The 19,161-nt window shown below is 43.7% G+C and overlaps 1 protein-coding gene across 3 annotated transcripts in view; it reads right to left on the reverse strand.

Annotated features, from left to right (window-relative positions):
• Nucleotides 1-5,817, reverse strand: part of LOC115171271 (serine/threonine-protein kinase WNK4) — a 75,055-nt gene extending 69,238 nt beyond the window's left edge. For all 3 annotated transcript variants that reach the window (XM_029727925.1, XM_029727923.1, XM_029727924.1), the window contains exon 1: nt 4,639-5,817. In XM_029727925.1, coding sequence (XP_029583785.1) covers nt 4,639-5,367 — 729 coding nt within the window. In that variant the 5' untranslated portion in view covers nt 5,368-5,817. The remainder of the gene's footprint in view (nt 1-4,638) is intronic.
• Between the last annotated feature and the right edge of the window lie 13,344 nt (nt 5,818-19,161).

Raw genomic sequence — 19,161 nt, forward strand, 5'->3', positions numbered from 1 at the left:
CGGGAGGCCAGGCAGTCTGTCTCAGTAATAAGCATTTCTGTGAATGAATGACTGTGTTGCAAATTTTACAAATACATGTAATAACAAGTTGCTTGCTGTGTATCTGTTCTAAACTAGTATTGCTCAAGTTTGGGTGTGAGAAGCAGCTCTGGTTGAGTGCTGGCTGGCGCCAGTGGTTCTCAATGAAAAGAGAAATGGCCAGGCAAGATGACAGTCAGGCCCGGAGTGTCACACTACCACTCATCTCTCTGTCCCAAGCACCACCTCAAGGTTCAGCTTTCCCACTATGAGGTCACACATAGATAGATTACAGAATGTACTGGTACTCTCAGCATGAAAAGGGTTTTTCTTCAGTACAGTACATGGAAACGGTATCTAGGAATCATTGGCCATGGTAAAAGGTCACTCAATGTGGCTCCTGAGTGGCGCAGTGGTCTAAGGCACTGCATCTTAGTGCTATAGGCATCACTACAGACCCTGGTTCAATTCCAGGCTGTATCATAACCGGCCGTGATTGGGAGTCCCATAGGGTGGCGCGCAATTGGCTCAGTGTCATCCGGGGTAGGCCGTCATTTTAAATAATAATTTGTTCTTAACTGACTTGCCTAGTTAAATGACGGTTAAATATGAAGTTGATGTGTACTGCAAAAAATATGAGTCTGATTCCCACTGACATCTTGACATTTTGAAAAAGGAAACACAGCTGTATGTGTGTATGTTCTTGAGAACAAGATCTCCTAAGCAATATCTAGTCTTCTTTAACTGTGTCATTTTAATGAGTGTCTAAAGGTTTTGATTAATTAGTGAAGGCTTTAACATGCAAGCAAGCCTTGCCATGGATAGGTAAACCAGATATCTTCTCTATATCATGCACTGAGTTACTCTTACACGAGCACATACAGCATGAAGTTCAGAGACAGGAAAAGTCCAAGAGATACGGATTTTATATGGCCATGGAAAGTGGCGCAAGAAGGAGGGGATTTCATAGAAGCAAACCAAGTCTGTTCTGTTAAGGGTAGACTTTGTTTTAATTTTAGCTGTGTTTCATCTGTATTTGTCAAACCTCCCACTTTACCCCATTGCCCACACTTCCTAGTCATAGGACAGCTGCTAGGATCCCACTTGTCATGGGGATTGTGACAATTAGCGAGAATTTTACGATCATGCAAGCATTTTACGATCAATGCAAGCATTTTACGATCATTAAGACCATTCTCACCCCCCATCTGGTCTGGACTAAAATCCCTTGGGGTATATGTATGCTAACAATGACAGCCAAGTCCTCCACTCCGCCCCAGAACAATTGTGTCAATTGTTAGTGTGCGTTCAGCGAAACAATGATAGAAAAACATTCCAACCTCACCCCTTGTCGTAGGCTTTATATGCATTAACAGTGACAGCACAGTGCCCTTCATGAAGGGGTTCAAGTAAGTAAAGACACTTATAATATGCTTCCCAGTTGAAAATAGGCCTATAACTGATTTTTCCATTTTTCAATTGCTTCAACGTCAGTGTTGATACTCAGTTGTGGATAACTGTTTAAATTGCAACTAAAATCATACAATGTTTGTTTTCGATTATCAGACATAACATTTCCTTACTACACAACTCCTGAAGCCTCAACTGATGGCAGCTTCCTTGTGCAGGCAAATGTAGTGCACATATGTCTGGCTGCAGGTGATCTGCATATGAAAACTAAGTGGGGCAACTGTTTCCTACCCACTGGGCACACACTGATTGAATCAATGTTGTTTCCACATCCTTTCAATGAAATGATGTGGGTATTCTGTCTGCAATTATCAACTATCAAGTGGTTTGAAAGACACATTTCAAATCACTTGATAACTCCACTGTGGTAGACAGCTCGCAAGACGCGCTTCCTACCACTATCTATTTCACAGCCGATTTATAGGTGTCGGTTTGGAGAAGTACAGATATTCACACATTATACAATGCAGACGAGGAGTTATGGATTGTTTATTTGCCCTCAGTAACATGATTTTGGGAAAGAAGTACCCCCACTAAGAATCTTTCGGCAGTTATTTTTTTGGCCTCCGAAATTGTAACCACCTAGCACTGGGTTTTGACCAGAGTTGGTGCCTCCTCTTAACCTGTTGGGGATAGGGGGCAGTATTTGCACGGCCGGATAAAAAAACGTACCCGATTTAATCTGGTTACTACTCCTGCCCAGTAACTAGAATATGCATATATTATTGGCTTTGGATAGAAAACACCCTAAAGTTTCTAAAACTGTTTGAATGGTGTCTGTGAGTATAACAGAACTCATATGGCAGGCAAAAACCTGAGAAGATTCCTTACAGGAAGTGGCCTGTCTGACCATTCCTTGAGCTTCTTGACTCTGTTTATTGAAGACTGAGGATCTTTCCTGTAACGTGACACTTCCTACGGCTCCCATAGGCTCTCAGAAGGCGGGAAAAAGCTGAATGATGTAATTCCAGCCCCAGGCTGAAACACATTAGCGCTTTTGGCAAGTGCTCTATCAGAGGACAATGGGCTGAGGCGCATGCACGAGTCGACCCCATGTTTTTATTTTCTATCGTTGTTGAACCTAAACACAGATTCCCGGTCGGAATATTATCGCTTTTTTACGAGAAAAATGGCATAAAAATTGATTTTAAACAGCGGTTGACATGCTTCGAAGTACGGTAATGGAATATTTAGAATTTTTTTGTCACGAAATGCGTCGTGCTCGTCACCCTTATTTACCCTTTCGGATAGTGTCTTGAACGCACGAACAAAACGCCGCTATTTGGATATAACAATGGATTATTTGGGACCAAACCATCATTTGTTATTGAAGTAGAAGTCCTGGGAGTGCATTCTGACGAAGAACAGCAAAGGTAATAACATTTTTCTTATAGTAAATCTGACTTTGGTGAGTGCTAAACTTGCTGGGTGTCTAAATAGCTAGCCCTGTGATGCCGGGCTATCTACTTAGAATATTGCAAAATGTGCTTTCACCGAAAAGCTATTTTAAAATTGGACATGGCGAGTGCATATAGGAGTTCTGTATCTATAATTCTTAAAATAATTGTTTTGTTTTTTGTGAACGTTTATCGTGAGTAATTTAGTAAATTCACCGGAAGTGTTCGGTGGGAATGCTAGTCACATGCTAGTCACCTGCTAATGTAAAAAGCTGTTTTTTGATATAAATATGAACTTGATTGAACAGTCATGCATGTATTGTATAACATAATGTCCTAAGATTGTCATCTGATGAAGATCATCAAAGGTTAGTGCTGCATTTAGCTGTGGTTTGGGTTTATGTGACATTATATGCTAGCTTGAAAAATGGGTGTCTGATTATTTCTGGCTGGGTACTCTGCTGACATAATCTAATGTTTTGCTTTCGTTGTAAAGCCTTTTTGAAATCGGACAGTGTGGTTAGATTAACGAGAGTCTTGTCTTTAAAATGGTGTAAAATAGTCATATGTTTGAGAAATTGAAGTAATAGCATTTCTAAGGTATTTGAATAACGCGCCACGGGATTCAACTGGCTGTTGAGTAGGTGGGACGCAAGCGTGGGACGCAAGCGTCCCACCTAGCCCAGAGAGGTTTTAACAACGCTGCGCTGCAACGCTGCGCTCCAGCACTTCACCCCAACTCTTCGCTTCGCTTGAAATTTGCATAAAGTAGAGCACAACTCAACTTTTTTTCCGCACGACGAGCAAGGTTCTCGCCGCTCACCTTCCCACAATCCCCTGCACATTTCTGTGTGTACTCGTTGAAAACGTATGGGGTGGAACTTCTGCTGTTTTCAACAACGAATTCAGCAGGAGAAGTTCCGCCCCCATTAATTTCAACGAGGGTACTCTGAGAAATGTGCAGGGGACTGTGGGAAGGTGAGCAGCGAGAACTCTGCTAGCGGAGTGGTAGGAAATATGTTTGCTTTCCTCTACTTCATGCAAATTTCAAGCGAAGCAATGCACTGGAGCGAAGCATTTTCAAGAGCAAGCGCCTCTGATCAAAACCCACTGTATGTAAGACACCCATGTGTGGAAATGCAGTGTCCTTTATAGGGCTATTTGTATGATTACTTTGAGAGCTTTAAACTCAGTAGGTCCACACGGGTTCTCAATAACAGCAGATAAAAACCGATAGGCCTAAACCAAATTAGCACAGAGATTATAAATGAAGTCATGTATGGCATCTTATCTGAGCGGCTGATAATGTCGAGAGAAGGTGTGGACAATTGTAATTATCACCTAAGTACTTGTATAAAAAGCTATGGATTTGGCACACTTCTTGATCTGATGAAGGCATAACTGCCTAAACACACTAGCCTGCCCCGACAATAAAGAGGAGAAATGAGCTGGTGTTTTTGTCCTTTTTTCATGTTTGTCCTTCTTTTTTTATGTTTTGAAGTGTCTCAGTTTACCAATGTTCTTGAACTTGGGATTTTATTTGAAGTCATTGTCACATATTGAGCACCCAGCAAATTAAGCGAGACAGCACACATGTTACCCACTCCACAATGTAGAGAGAACTTTGCTTGGCTGAGCCAAAGCCTTTGTAAACAATTTTTTTGCGGTGGCCCAAATATGATTTTAAGGGAATGATGTGTGTTCTTTTGAGTTTCTCCATCTGTACACAAAACATAGAAGATTAATGATTTACCTGTAGCTCACACCATGCCACTTCTACTGTTGTCTCCGTATCCAGGCCTTTGTACACCGTCTTGAACGACCCTCTCCCAATTTCAATGTTGAATTTGAGGAACCTTCCATCAGGTGACGTCGCCACGGCTTTGGTTTCAATTTCATCCTTTTCCTCTTGCTCCCGTTTGCTTTCAAATGGAGCTCGAGATAAAATGACCTTTTTGTCAGTGATTTCTTCCTCGGAATCTGAACTTGTGCTCTGTGCTTGCGAGCTGGGCTGTGGCGCGTCCCAGGTATCAAGAGGTGGTTTGGGGTCTGACGCTTGGGTACCAGGTGAGCACGTGCTCGTTCCCGGGCTTGAGACAGGTGAGGCTGGTACTGATGAGTCCACCTTTTTCTCCTCTGCCGCTGTTTCTGCTAAAATATCATCAGCAGACCAGTAGTGAGTTTTGGAGAGAGGGGCATCATCGTAAACTTCAGGCTCCAAATCCAAGGTATTTATTTTGCTCAACCTGTACGAGTTTCTCCTGGAGTTTGCCGAGTGTCTCCTTCGCCTTGGTGGTATTCGGCCAGGGAAGCCGGAGTTGGCGTCAAACCCAGCAGGTAGTTTGGAGAAACCCAGTCCGGCCATGTCGACCTCAAGCTGTGACATGTCTGTTTTATGAGTTTTGTCGCGAAATGCAACAGGTGGGTCTTGTGTCCCAACTAGTGGATAGTGCAAATCTGAACGAAGGCTATTTAAAAACATAAACTGGACAAGGGAACATCGTAGATTGCAGGGAATGTGAATTATTTCGAAAAATAAAAACTGGCAAAAAGCTACAAAAATCCAAATGAGACAAAAATAAGTATAGGCTACATATAAAAGTTGTCTACATATTTGGCTTATACATTCGATTTTGTATGTTCAATTCAACTATAGGCTATTAGCTAATAATACAAAAAAATATTTAACAAATCAACAAGTGTGCTGACAAGTCTCTTCACCTCAACCTGAATGAAGGTCGTTCTCGAGTTCTCACTAGTAAAACGTGCTTGTTTAAATCCGTCAAATATAATTTACTTGGTCGTGGTCTTGCTCATAGACAGACGAAAAATAAATGACATTAATCCGAGTATTCCTCAAACCGTGTCTCTGGTCGCACGTCTTCAAACTGTCCGCTCCCAATGTGGATTAACGCTGTATCAACAACGGGTAGACTGCTTGAGCGCACAGTGAAAGCTCATTGGGCTCCACCCCCAAAAACACATTTCCGATCTTGTGTTTTGCCTGCAACCATAGACTATTATAGGTTGTGAAGCTATAGTTCCCTTGAATGTACACTGAACAAAAATATAAACGCAACATGTAAAGTGTTGGCCTCATGTTTCATGAGCTGAAATAAAACATACCAGAAAGTTTCCAAACACACAAAAAGTTTATTTTCCATATAACAAACAGCTTTCTCTCATATTTTGTACACAGATGTGTTTACATCCATGTTAGTGAGCATTTCTCCTTTGTTAAAATAATCTAACCACCTGACAGGTGTGGCATATCAACAAGCTGATTGAACAGTATGATCATTACACAGGTGCACCTTGTGCTGGGGACAATAAAAAGGCCACTCTAAAATGTGCAGTTGTCTCAAGTTGTGAGGGAGCGTGCAATTGCCATGCTGACTACAGGAATGTCCACCAAAGCTGTTGCCAGATAATTACATTTTAATTTATCTTCCATAAGCCGTCTCCAACATCGTTTTAGAGAATTTGGCAGTACGTCCAACCGGCCTCACAACCGCAGACTATGTATGGCGTGATGTGGGCGAGCAGTTTGCTGATGTCAACGTTGTGAACAGAGTGCCCCATGGTGGCGGTGGGGTTATGTTATGGGCAGGCATAAGCTACGGACAACGAACACAATTGCATTTTATCAATGTCAATTTGAATGCACAGAAATGCTGTGACGAGATCCTGAGACCCATTGCGAGGCCCATTTCTTTTAATAGATCTGTGACCAACAGATGCATATCTGTATTCCTAGTCATGTGAAATCCATAGATTAGGGTCTAATTAATTAATTTTAATTGGCTGACTTTCTCATATGAACTGTAACTCAGTAAAATTTTTGAAATTGTTGCTGTTGCATTTATATTTTTGTTCAGTGTATATTTTCTTAGTTAACATTTGCTAAAAAAATAAAACATTCTAATGAAGTTTACTTTGAAATTAGAAAGCTGTTAGTTTGTGGTGCGTAGTAGCCTAAACATACTGTACAGTAGTACTCGCAAACTTACTATTCAAGGTAAGAATCTTGGTCCAAGTGTGATATGAATGCATTCTGGCAATGTCCCAAGGCTTTAGATGCCAGCTCTTGGTTTAGAATGTTGGACTTACAGTAGGCTATCCTGTATATTGTGCTGTACCGTATGCCTACTGTAAGGTCATTATTACGATAACAGAGGACAAGAGTCATCAAAACGTATATTAACTTAATAATAATAATAACTGTTTTACTGAGGTAATTGCTCCCAGGACAGGAGCTATCCGCTTATCTGTGGTGTTGACTGTGGTGATTATCTTTAGCAATATTACATAATGTTGCACTGTGAACTACTTGAAATAGTGGGTAGGATACAAATGGAGATAATGACTACAGCAAAACGAATGAATCCATCTTAACGTCAAGTTGCAACAGACTAAAATTGCCTGGCAGCCTGCCATCCTGGCACTGTAGAAATAGGCTTCATCAAGAAGTCTGGATTAAGCCAAAGACAAAGACAGCTGACCATCTAAATCTAAGCTATACCTGTCTAATCTCTTCAATAGGAAATTAAATCACAGAGACAAAAGCAATACAGATAAACTGAAAGAGGTTTCACTGTCTTATAAAATAGGTTTACAACAGTGTCCTCACCAGTCAAATATTCCCTTTTTGTCTGATGATGAACTCAGTAATAGGGGGTTGGGTTGTGTGCAGATTTAGTCAAGGAAGTGTAGTAGCATAGTTGTTATAGGAAAGGGTGTTTATTCTTGTCTGTTTGACACATCTCACAAATTCTCATCAGTTACTTGTGATATAACACAGTAGTAGCATATCACTCAAAGCTTAAGAATAGATATGTAAAACACCCCCAGTAGGTACATTATCGTCATCAGTCACTCTCCACCACAGACACACACATTTCCTCCATTCCAGGTTTAGCGTGTCAGGCCATTCCAGGGTTAACGTGAGCACCCTGACACGGACTGAGGCCTCATCTTAGCAGGTTTCCGGGACGAAGTGGAAGGAGCGGCTTAGCGTTGTGTGGCCAAGTGATTTCACATCACATTAGACGAGTGCCTCACACACCTTACTGTTGACTTGTGCGATATACTGACCCCATTCCCCTCATACTAAGGATTCCAGCCAGGGAAGTTCCAGTCAGTGTCTCCCCAGCCAGTGAGAGCATGTGCTACAGCTTTGATTCCTGGGTAGACCGGTGTGTGTTGCCATATGCTTACAATCGCTGACACAGACACTGATGAAGGTGCTCAGCCTACCTCTGTAAAACACAAACAGACCGACAGACAGACAGAGGGCCAGTGACTCTTTGTTTATCCCCTCCTCATGAGTGTGTGTGTGTGTGTATAAGAGCTTGCACTGTGGAGATAGATAGCTCAAGTCCCAGCACCTGATATAGCCCTCACTACCACTGCCAGGAGACTTAAACTAGCCGTCCCCCACCTGTCACATGAGCTTCACAGAGAGGCTGTGTGGAACAGGGGAGAGGAGCAGTCAGAGGGGGAGCTTATCTGCAGGAACACATTGCTCCTATGGCAGCAGACGGCCACCCACGAATGCTAATCACTCATGCTTGATGAGAGCTTCTGCAGAGTCATCTTTCCAGAAAAGAAGAGTAGCACAGAAATCCCCATGAAACAGCATAGAAATGGGTCACACGGTAGACGACGTGCTAATCTCAGCGCTCTTCACAATTCCAGCTAAAAAGCAGCGCGTCGTCCTCCCTTCTCTGTCTGCTCTCTCTGCTGCTGTATGGTTTGTTTATCTCCCCGTTATGAGGCAGGCAGTGCAATACGCTCTGTTCTTTTCTGCTTTAGCTGACACGGGGCAGGGGGATGGAGGCTGGGCCTTGACAGGGGAATAATAAACAGAGGTCCTATTTTTTTGAAGGTCAAGGAAATTGAAATGATATGACATTAAAAGCTTAGTGGCTTTTGCAACTTTTTCAAGGGCTTTAGCAATACTCATAAATGCCTGCCATAAGACTGTGAAAGTGTATTCCAACATACACAGAGGGAAGCTCACCAGTTGGAAAGCAATGTGAACTGTTGAGTGTGAACAGAATATTAATGTGTGCACTTAGTTGGGATAATAATACATAGCCTAGTAATACCACAATAATCCAGTTGTAAACAAGGCATTGGGTGAATATTGCCAGGTTGATAACATACTCAATAAACATGGACAAGTAGCACGCCGGTCATACAATTTCTCAAGCAGGACCTGTATGCAAGTGCAAAAGCTATGGCTCTTTCAGACAGAAGAGGGATAAATACATTCAAAGTGAGTGACCTTTTTAGAGAGGCCTCCTTTCCTTGGATGCTAATGACCATCACTATGCACATACCCTATATTATCCCTGGCCAATTCCAATATTTTTTTCCACTAACTGGTATTCATCAGCTCTTTTCTCATCAGATCTTTTTCAGAGCTGATCTAATTGGTCATAAATGGCTCCCTATCCTTGCCTCGCCTCCTACTGTAGGTCACCAACGCTCCAATAAAACAGTATGTGACAGCAATACTATGAAATCCCCACCTAACCTACCCATGTGGTAACTGAAGGACATATGTTCCCTACTCTTGTTGGAGTATGTAATGACATAGTACTGTAATGTCGATCTACACTTGTTGCCACCTAGTGGGCTTATCTGGAACAACACAGACCCATGTTTTTTTTTTTTACACAGACCCATGTTGTAAGGCTGCATCTCAAAGTCTGCCTACACTGCTTTGACAGAACTAAATGAAAAATGGAGTAGGGTTACATCTACAACTCTTCTCTTTACAGTCAACAAGTCACACATCAGTATGTGGGAGTGTGTCAACTCTGGAGCTACAACAACAGGGCTAGGTGGCTTTGTTGTTTGCTTTCACTGATGTATGAACTAACCATTAAGCCCTATTAACCAATGTTTTATACTGAGCTTAAGCAGTGCTTAATTTGAGCCGGATGGTTTGCGCAACGTTGTAGCCCAAATAGACCAACGCTTGGCCATTGCTGTGACGAGAGAGAAGTGCGCCTCACATAACTAGAATGAGAGTCACTTTCTATTATCTCTTTCCCTGCTCTGATAGATATGAGCATGCAACTCTCATCTCTCCAGCTTTGCACTTAATCATTTATTTCCTTATAGAAGCATAGCCGCGGGAAGGGTGCTGGAGTTATTACAGAACCCCTGATAGATTTTGCCAAAGTTATAGAATTACTGCTGTCAGCCATAACAGGCTTTTCACGATATTTCAAATACAATCGCGGGACAACATAGATCCTGATGAATAGAGAAGACAATTTTTTTCTGTAGACTAGCAAGTTATCAACTTCCAAATAGACCTATTGAGCAAACAGCATTGTTTTATAAAGTAAAACAAGAGAGAGATGAGCTTTTGGCACGAGCGCATAGGCCATCGCCGGTGAGTGAGCTGCGTATCATTGAATGAGTCAGTGAAACGAAAGCTTTTTTAGGACTTATTTATTTTGTACAATATGTGTGTGTGTCTCCACACACCTAGGCCTGGGCTATTGGTAGATTCAAGACAAGGTCGTTGCCATTGATTTCAGATTCTCAGTTTGTCAGTGTCAAAGTACAGCGTGTCATTTCGATCATTTGTGAGGTATTAAAAAATATTCTGCTAAAGTCTCCAGTCATCTAAAATCATGTAGAATTGTATGAAATGCGTTTATAAAGTCCATTCTTTCCCGGGCCCTAGGCCACTAAACATTTCCCCATGTGTGTAACTTCTGCAATCGCCTCTCTCTGCTCTACTGCTTACTTTTTGTCCCTGCACCTCCCAATTTACAAATTAAGCACTGAGTTTAAGTTAGTAAAAGTGTACTTATGTTCCTAGGGAAAATATATCAAATGTGTGAAAATAATAAGTATGTTTTTGTGGAGGCAGAAATTCACAAGAGTCCATCCAGATTGTGACTATATTTTGGATAATGTTTCTCTGTCTAATGAGACTGGAACAAACCCACTTCAAAGGAGGGAAATTGTTATTCTGTTTTGTTATTCTGATTAGCTTTTCCCTTACTTGATGTTGACAAAATAATCAGCTGATATGCGAACATGGCAAAAAGTCATATTTGATTGCAATATTGTTAGATAGACACTAAACACTTGTCTCACTGGTGATTTCTGTCAGTGCCTGCTTTGAGTCTGTATGAAGCACTATTTTGTGTGAATCTCTTGGGAGGCCGTCATTGTGTGTTGTTTTCAGTAGGCCTACACACTTCAACTTCAAGATTCTTGGCATACATTAGTGAGCCATCGCTGTGGCCTTGAGGGCAAAATGTGAGCCAGAGTCAAGGTTTACCAACTTACCAGGACCCTGATGCAGGTGATTGTAAATGTAGGCTGCTGGCAGGGCCACTGTCCAGAGGGAAGTGCTTACATTTTAGTCATTCAGCAGACGCTCTTATCCAGAGCAACTAACAGTTAGTGCATTCATCTTAAGATAGCTAGGAAGGACAACCACATATCACAGCACAGGCATAGAAAGTACATTTTTCCTCAATAATGTAGCTATCAGTAGAGAGCTAGAAGGGGGCGGGGTCAAGTAAAAGTGCTGTTTAATTTTTTTTAAATTAAAAAACTGGGGGGGGGGGGGTCGAGGTGAGGAGAAGGATTATTTAAGATACTGTTTGAAGAGGTAGGGTTTCAGATGTTTTTCGGAAGATGGGTAGGGACTCTGATGTCCTTCTTTTGGAGAGATTGGAACCCCAAATTGGTCTACACGGACAAGTTCTGGCCTGGTTTAGATCTTATCTGTCGGAAAGATATCAGATATCAGCTGATGTAAGAAGGGCTATATAAATAAATTTGATTTGATCTGTCGGAAAGATATCAGTCTGTCTCTGTGGATGGTTTGTCCTCTGACAAATCAACTGTAAATGTTGGTGTTCCTCAAGGTTCCGTTTTAGGACCACTATTGTTTTCACTATATATTTTACCTCTTGGTGATGTCATTCAGAAACATAATGTTAACTTTCACTGCTATGCGGATGACACACAGCTCTACATTTCGATGAAACATGGTGAAGCCCCAAAATTGCCCTCGCTGGAAGCCTGTGTTTCAGACATAAGAAAGTGGATGGTTGCAAATGTTCTACTTTTAATCAGACAAAACAGAGATGCTTGTTCTAGGTCCCAAGAAACAAAGAGATCTTCTGTTGAATCTGACAATTAATCTTGATGGTTATACAGTCGTCTCACATAAAACTGTGAAGAACCTCGGTGTTACTCTGGACCCTGATCTCTCTTTTGATGAACATATCAAGACTGTTTCAAGGACAGCTTTTTCCATCTACGTAACATTGCAAAAATCAGAAACTTTCTGTCCAAAAATGATGCAGAAAAATTCATCCATGCTTTTGTCACTTCTAGGTTAGACTACTGCAATGCTTTACTTTCCGGCTACCCGCATGAAGCACTAAATAAACTTCAGTTAGTGCTAAACACAGCTGCTAGAATCTTGACTAGAACCAAAAAATGTGATCATATTACTCCAGTGCTAGCCTCTCTACACTGGCTTCCTGTTAAGGCAAGGGCTGATTTCAAGGTTTTACTGCTAACCTACAAAGCATTACATGGGCTTGCTCCTACCTATCTTTCCGATTTGGTCCTGCCGTACATACCTACACGTATGTACGGCAGGTCACAAGACGCAGGCCTACTAACTGTCCCTAGAATTTCTAAGCACAAGCTGGAGGCAGGGCTTTCTCCTACAGAGCTCCATTTTTATGGAATGGTCTGCCTACCCATGTGAGAGACGCAGACACGGTCTCAACCTTTAAGTCTTTATTGAAGACTCATCTCTTCAGTAGGTCCTATGATTGAGTGTAGTCTGGCCCAGGAGTGTGAAGGTGAACGGAAAGGCACTGGAGCAACGAGCTAGTCTCCCAGGTAGTGGAGGAGATGCCTGGTACGAGTGATGGGCTGCAAGTGGGGAGTGATGAAAGGGATGTGTTAGAAGCGAGTCAGGGGTCTGTGGCCTCAGTTGAGGAGGAGCAGGATATGGATATCTCTATTGGTATGATAGCAGCTGGTGACAACTCACAGCAGCAAAAGGTGGTGGGAAACGTGGTCGGGGTAAGAGAAAATTTAAACAATGATGTTGATCATGCTTCATAGGGTGTCTTCTTTTTTCTCTTTGGTTTCTCTGTGGTTTCTTTTGCTTTTCCTTTCTATATGGAGGTACTAAGGGTAGGTTCTCTCAATATTAATGGTGGAAGGGACAGGAATAAGAGGGCTTGGGTATTAGAAATAATAAAACAGAAAAGGCTTAATGTAGTTTTTCTACAGGAGACACACAGTGATGAGGAAAATAAGGTTGACTGGGGTATGTGGTGGGAGGGGCAGCATATACTCAGTCATGGTACTAATTTCAGTGCTGGGGTGGCAATCTTGTTTTCTTCAGGCTTAGGGGTGACTGTGGTATCTACAACAGAGATTGTCAAGGGTCTGCTTTTATTGGTCAAGGCGGAGGTTATGGGGTTTTTGTTTGTTTTTTTGAATGTTTATGCTCCTAATGAGGGTACAGAGCGTATTGCTGTATTTGACAAAATAAAGGAAACTTTAAGACAGTGTGACCAAGAGGGTTGTATGGTTTTAGGGGGGGACTGGAACTGTACAGTGGATTTTACTGTTGATCGCACCGCTGAAGAACCTCACCTGCGGTCAGCCACTTGCCTGTCTGGTCTACTAACTGAGTTTGAGCTTTCTGATGTGTGGAGAGTCAGGAATGCAAAAGTTAGGCAGTACACATGGCTAAAAGTTAATGAAGGTCGTGTCAGTGCAGCAAGGTTAGACAGGTTGTATGTATCTGATCAATACTGTAGTCGGGTTGGAAGGTGTGACATTACTCCTGTGGGTTTCTCTGATCACCATTTTGTTACTGTTGATATTCATTTGTCCTGTCCACGAAGGTCATCATCGTACTGGTATTTTAATGTTAAATTGTTACATGATGTCATGTTTTGTGAAAGGTTTTTGTTGTTTTGGGAAAAATGGAGGGTTACAAAAGGAAATTTTGAGTCCTTGAGACAATGGTGGGAGGTTGGGAAGGCCCAAATACGATTATTTTGTCAACAGTATACTGCTCTGTCTCGAATTGAAGTCAAAGAGACTATCAAGGCCCTTGAACAGGACATCAAATCTATTGAATTGAAGCTGCTCACTCAGAACGACCCTGGATTAGTCATGAATTTACAGGACAAGAGACATGAACTGAGATTGTTTCTGCATGAAAGAGTGAAAGGTGCCTTGATTAGGTCTCGTTTCGCTTCCCTCAAGGATATGGATGCTCCTAGCGCTTTCTTTTTTAACCTAGGACAATCGACACTGCAACGTAAACAGATGGTCTGCCTTCGTCTCCCTGATGGGAAGGTGACCACAGATGACAGTGAAATGCGTCAACATGCCGTAGATTTCTACTCTGCCCTCTATAAGGCGGAGGATTGTGACTCTCTGTGTACTGAACAGTTGCTACACGGTCTTCCTCAATTGGGACCTGAGCAGAGAGTCGCATTGGACTCTGACATTACACTGCAAGAGCTGTCCACAGCAGTTATGCAGCTCTCAACAGGCCGAGCCCCTGGCATTGATGGTTTACCATCTGAGTTTTATAAACACTTTTGGGGGTCTATTGGAGAGGATTTTTATGAGGTGATGTGTGAATCTTTTCATGAGGGTTCTCTTCCTGTATCCTGTCAACGTGCGGTGCTTTCATTATTGCCAAAATTTGATTTGGCTCTCATAAAGAATTGGAGACCTGTTGCGTTGCTGTGCGCAGAATATAAAATTGTTTCTAAATGTCTCTCAAACAGGTTGAAAGAGTATCTGGGATTGTTGGTCCACAAGGACCAGTCTTACTGTGTAACTGATCGCTCTATTGTTGACAATTTGTTTCTGATAAGAGATGTTTTAGACATTTGTAAACTGTCTGATGTAAATGTGGGTTTACTTTCGTTGGATCAGGAGAAGGCTTTTGACCGTGTGGACCACCAGTACTTGTTTAAAACAATGAAAGCCTTTGGGTTTGGGGATGTTTTTTTGTCATGGATGAATTTACTGTATGCTGGGGCCTCGTGTATGGTGAAGGTGGGGGGTGGTTTGAGCTGCCCCATCCCTGTCCAAAGGGGCATCAGGCAGGGATGCCCAATTTCAGGGCAGTTATACAGTCTGGCGATTGAACCAATGCTTTGTTTTTTAAGAGCGAGGCTTACTGGTTTCTCTGTGCCAGGTTTAATGAAGGGTCCCACGATAGCACTGTCTGCATATGCAGATGACGTGACAGTTTTTATTACAGGGGCTGAGGATGTTAAGGTTCTCTCAAACGCTCTAAAGGTGTATGAGGGGGCCTCCTCAGCTAGAGTCAATTGGGGAAAGAGTGAAGCGCTGTGGGCAGGTCAGCTTCAGATGGGGTCTGCTCCACGGTTACCAGGGGGGCTTCAGTGGGGCAGAGATGGGATGAAGACTTTGGGGGTTTTTCTAGGCTCCGATTTCTTTCAGAAAAAGAACTGGGAGGGTGTAGTGGAGAAAGTGTGTGCCAGACTGTCAAGATGGAAATGGGTGCTGCCCCAGCTGTCTTATAGGGGAAGGGTATTGGTAGCTAATAATCTTGCTGCCTCTACCCTGTGGCACAGACTAATGATTTTACAGCCACCAAAGGGTCTGATTCAAGAGCTTCAGAGGACCCTTGTCAATTTCTTCTGGTCTGGACAACACTGGATAAAAGCTGCAGCCCTGTACCTGCCACTACACGAGGGTGGGCAAGGCTTGGTGGATATTTCCTCTAGGATCATGGCTTTCCGGCTTCATGCAGCCCAGAGGCTGTTGTACAGAGACGGTTCTAGCTGGGTCGACACAGCCTATATATTGATGAGGAGAGGGGGGTGTTTGGGCTTAGATAAGCACCTTTTCCTCTTAAAGCTGGAGGGGGGTGATTTGCCTGGCCTGACTCCATTTTATGAGTCTGTTATGCAGGCTTGGAGAGTTTTTGTGAAGTCTCGTAAGGCCGGCACGCCACCAGGGATGTGGCTTTTTGAAGAGCCTCTTTTTCACAACACTGCCATCCAGTCCCGTGTTCTGTGTTCAGCTAGCCTACGTTCATGCCTGTTAGGCGTGGGGTGTACTAAACTGGGTCATCTGATGCGGAACAGGAATAGATCGTTGGAGGAGCTGGGAGAAAGAGCGGGGATCCGATCATCTCGCCTACTGAGGAAGGTCGTCGCTGAGGTCTGTGACTCCCTGCCAGTGCTTCATCTGCAGTATGTGACTGACATTTCCAATTGTGATCGGTGGAAGGAGGGTCTGGATTATGTGTTCCCTGCACTGATTGTTAGTGCTGCAGCGGGGGCATTCGTGGAGGACGTGGGGATGCTGCTTTCTTTCGATACCCCGGAGCTGGGGGAGTTCAAGGAGGTGGGAAAGAAGGCTATGTACAGAGTATGTGTAAAGGTGTCCCATGCATCTTCCCTGGAAGGGGTAAAATCGACGAGGTGGGCGGGTGTGCTTGGTCCAGGTGCCTCCCCAAAAGGCTGTTGGCGATCACTGTACAAACTGCCTATTGATAAGAGGACAGCTGACCTCCAATGGAGGATAGTACACGGAGCTATAGCCACTAACATGCATCTGGTACACCTGGACCCTACTGTTGGGGAGGGGTGTCCATTTTGTGCTGAGTCTGAAACTCTGGCACATCTGTTTTTACAGTGTCCCAGGTTGGTCGGGATGATTGACCTGATCACTAATTGGTTCTCAACGTTGGGAGAGGTTTTTTCTTCCCAACTGTATATATTTGGGCCAAAGTACAGGTTCAGTCGAAAGGGTGTAGTTGTGTTGCTTAATTTTGTGTTAGGGGCAGCAAAATTAGCGATATGGAAGACTGAGGAGGAATTGGATTATTATTTGACCCTGCTGGTCATCTATGAACATTTTGGCCATGTTCTGTTATAATCTCTACCCGGCACAGCCAAAAGAGGACTGGCCACCCCTCATAGCCTGGTTCCTCTCTAGGTTTCTTCCTAGGTTCTGGCCTTTCTAGGGAGTTTTTCCTAGCCACAGTGCTTCTACACCTGTATTGCTTGCTGTTTGGGGTTTTAGGCTGGGTTTCTGTACAGCACTTTGAGATATCAGCTGATGTAAGAAGGGCTTTATAAATACATTTGATTTGATGATCCTAGCTTCAGGTGGAAGCTGGTTCCACCATTGGGGTGCCAGGACAGAGAAGAGCTTGGAGTGGGCTAAGCGGGAATTGCAAGAGACCTGAGGTGGCGGAACGGAGTGCTCAGGTTAAGGTGTGGGGTTTGAGCATAGCCTGAAGGTAGAGAGGGGCAGTTCCTCTTGCTGTTCTGTAGGTAAGCACCATGATCTTGTAGTGGATGCGAGCTTCGACTGGAACCCGGTGGAGTGTGTGGAGGAGTGGGGTGACATGAGAGAACTTGGGAAGGTTGAACACCAGGCGGGCTGCAGCGTTCTGGATAAGTTGCAGGGGTTAAATGGCACACGCGGGGAGCCCAGCAAACAGCGAGTTGCAGTATTCCAGACGAGAGATGACAAGTGCCTGGATTAGGACCTGTGCCGCTTCCTGTGTGAGGTAGGGTCATACTCTACGGATGTTGTAGAGCATTAACCTGCAGGAGCGGGTCACTGCTTTGATGTTTGCAGAGAACGACAGAGGGTTGTCCAGGGTCACACCAAGGTTCTTTGCACTCTGGGAGGGCAACACTGTGGAGTTGTCAACCATGATGGAGAGTTCTTTGAGCGGGCAGTTCCGTCTTGTCGAGGTTGAGATATCTGCCAGGCACGCAGAAATGCATGTCGCCACCTGGGTGTCAGAAGGGGGGAAGGAGAAAAGTAGTTGAGTGTTATCCACATAGCAATGATAGAAGAGAACATGTGAGGATATGACGGAGCCGTGTAACTTGGTGTATAGAGAGAAGAGGAGAGGGCCTAGAACCGAGCCCTGTGGGACACAGTAGTGAGAAAGAGTACGTAGTGCAGACACAGATCCTCTCCACATCACCTGGTAGGAGGGGCCTGCAAGGTAGGATGCAATCCAAGAGTGTGCAGAGCCTAAGACACCCGGCCCTGAGATGGTGGAGAGGATGATCTGATGGTTCACGGTGTCAAAGGCAGCGGATAGATCTAGGAGGATGAGAACAGAGGGGACAGAGTCAGCTTTGGCAGTGTGGAGAGCCTCCGTGACACAGAGAAGAGCAGTCTCAGTTGAGTGACCCGTCTTGAAGCCTGACTGGTTAGGGCCAAGAAGATCGTTCTGAGAGAGATAACGAGAAAGTTGATCAGAGACAGCATGCTCAAGTGTTTTGGAAAGAAAAGAAAGAAGGGATAGTGGTCTATAGTTGTTGACGTCAGATGAGTCGAGTGTTGGTTCCTTGAGGAAGGGAGCAACACGGGCCGTTTTGAAGTCAGAGGGGTCAGGGATGAGTTGATGAGGGAAGTGAGAAGGTCTCCAGAGATGGTCTGGAGGAAGGAGGAGGGGATGGGGTTGAGCGGGAAGGTTGTCGGGGGCCAGACCTCACTAGTTGCAGGATGTCATCTGGAGAGATAGGGGAGAACGAGGTCAAGGCATAGGATAGTTCTGTGTGAGGGAGACCAGGGGACTCAATAGGCTGAGTGAATGAGTAGGGGATGTCGTCAACCTTTCTTTCAAAGTGGTTGGCAAAGTCATCCGCAGAGAGGGAGGAGGGAGTGGAGGATTAAAGTGGGAGGAGAAGGTGGAAAAGAGTTTCCTAGGGTTAGAGGCAGAAGCTTGAAAATTAGAGTGGTAGAAAGTGGTTTTAGCAGCGGATACAGAGGAAGAGAACGTAAAGAGCAGGGAGTTAAAGGATGATTTTTATTTATTTTATTTCTATTTAACTAGGCAAGTCAGTTAAGAACAAATTGTTATTTACAATGGCGGCCTACCAAAAGGCAGAAGGCCTCCTGCGGGGACGGGGGCTGGGATTAAAAATACAATGAAATAAAAATATAGGACAAAACACACACCATGAAAAGAGAACGCAACACATAAAGAGAGACCTAAGACAACAACATAGCATGACAGCAACACATGACAACACAGCATGGTAGCAACACAACATGACAACAACATGGTAGCAACACAACATGGTAGCAGCACCTAACATGGTATAAACATTATTGGGCACAGACAACAGCACAAAGGGCAAGAAGGTAGAGACAACAATACATCACGCAAAGCAGCCACAACAGTCAGTGAGAGTGTCCATGATTGAGTCTTTGAATGAATAAATTG

Source organism: Salmo trutta, chromosome 32 (genome assembly GCF_901001165.1).
Source record: "Salmo trutta chromosome 32, fSalTru1.1, whole genome shotgun sequence".
In the NCBI taxonomy this organism is placed as follows: Eukaryota; Metazoa; Chordata; class Actinopteri; order Salmoniformes; family Salmonidae; genus Salmo; species Salmo trutta.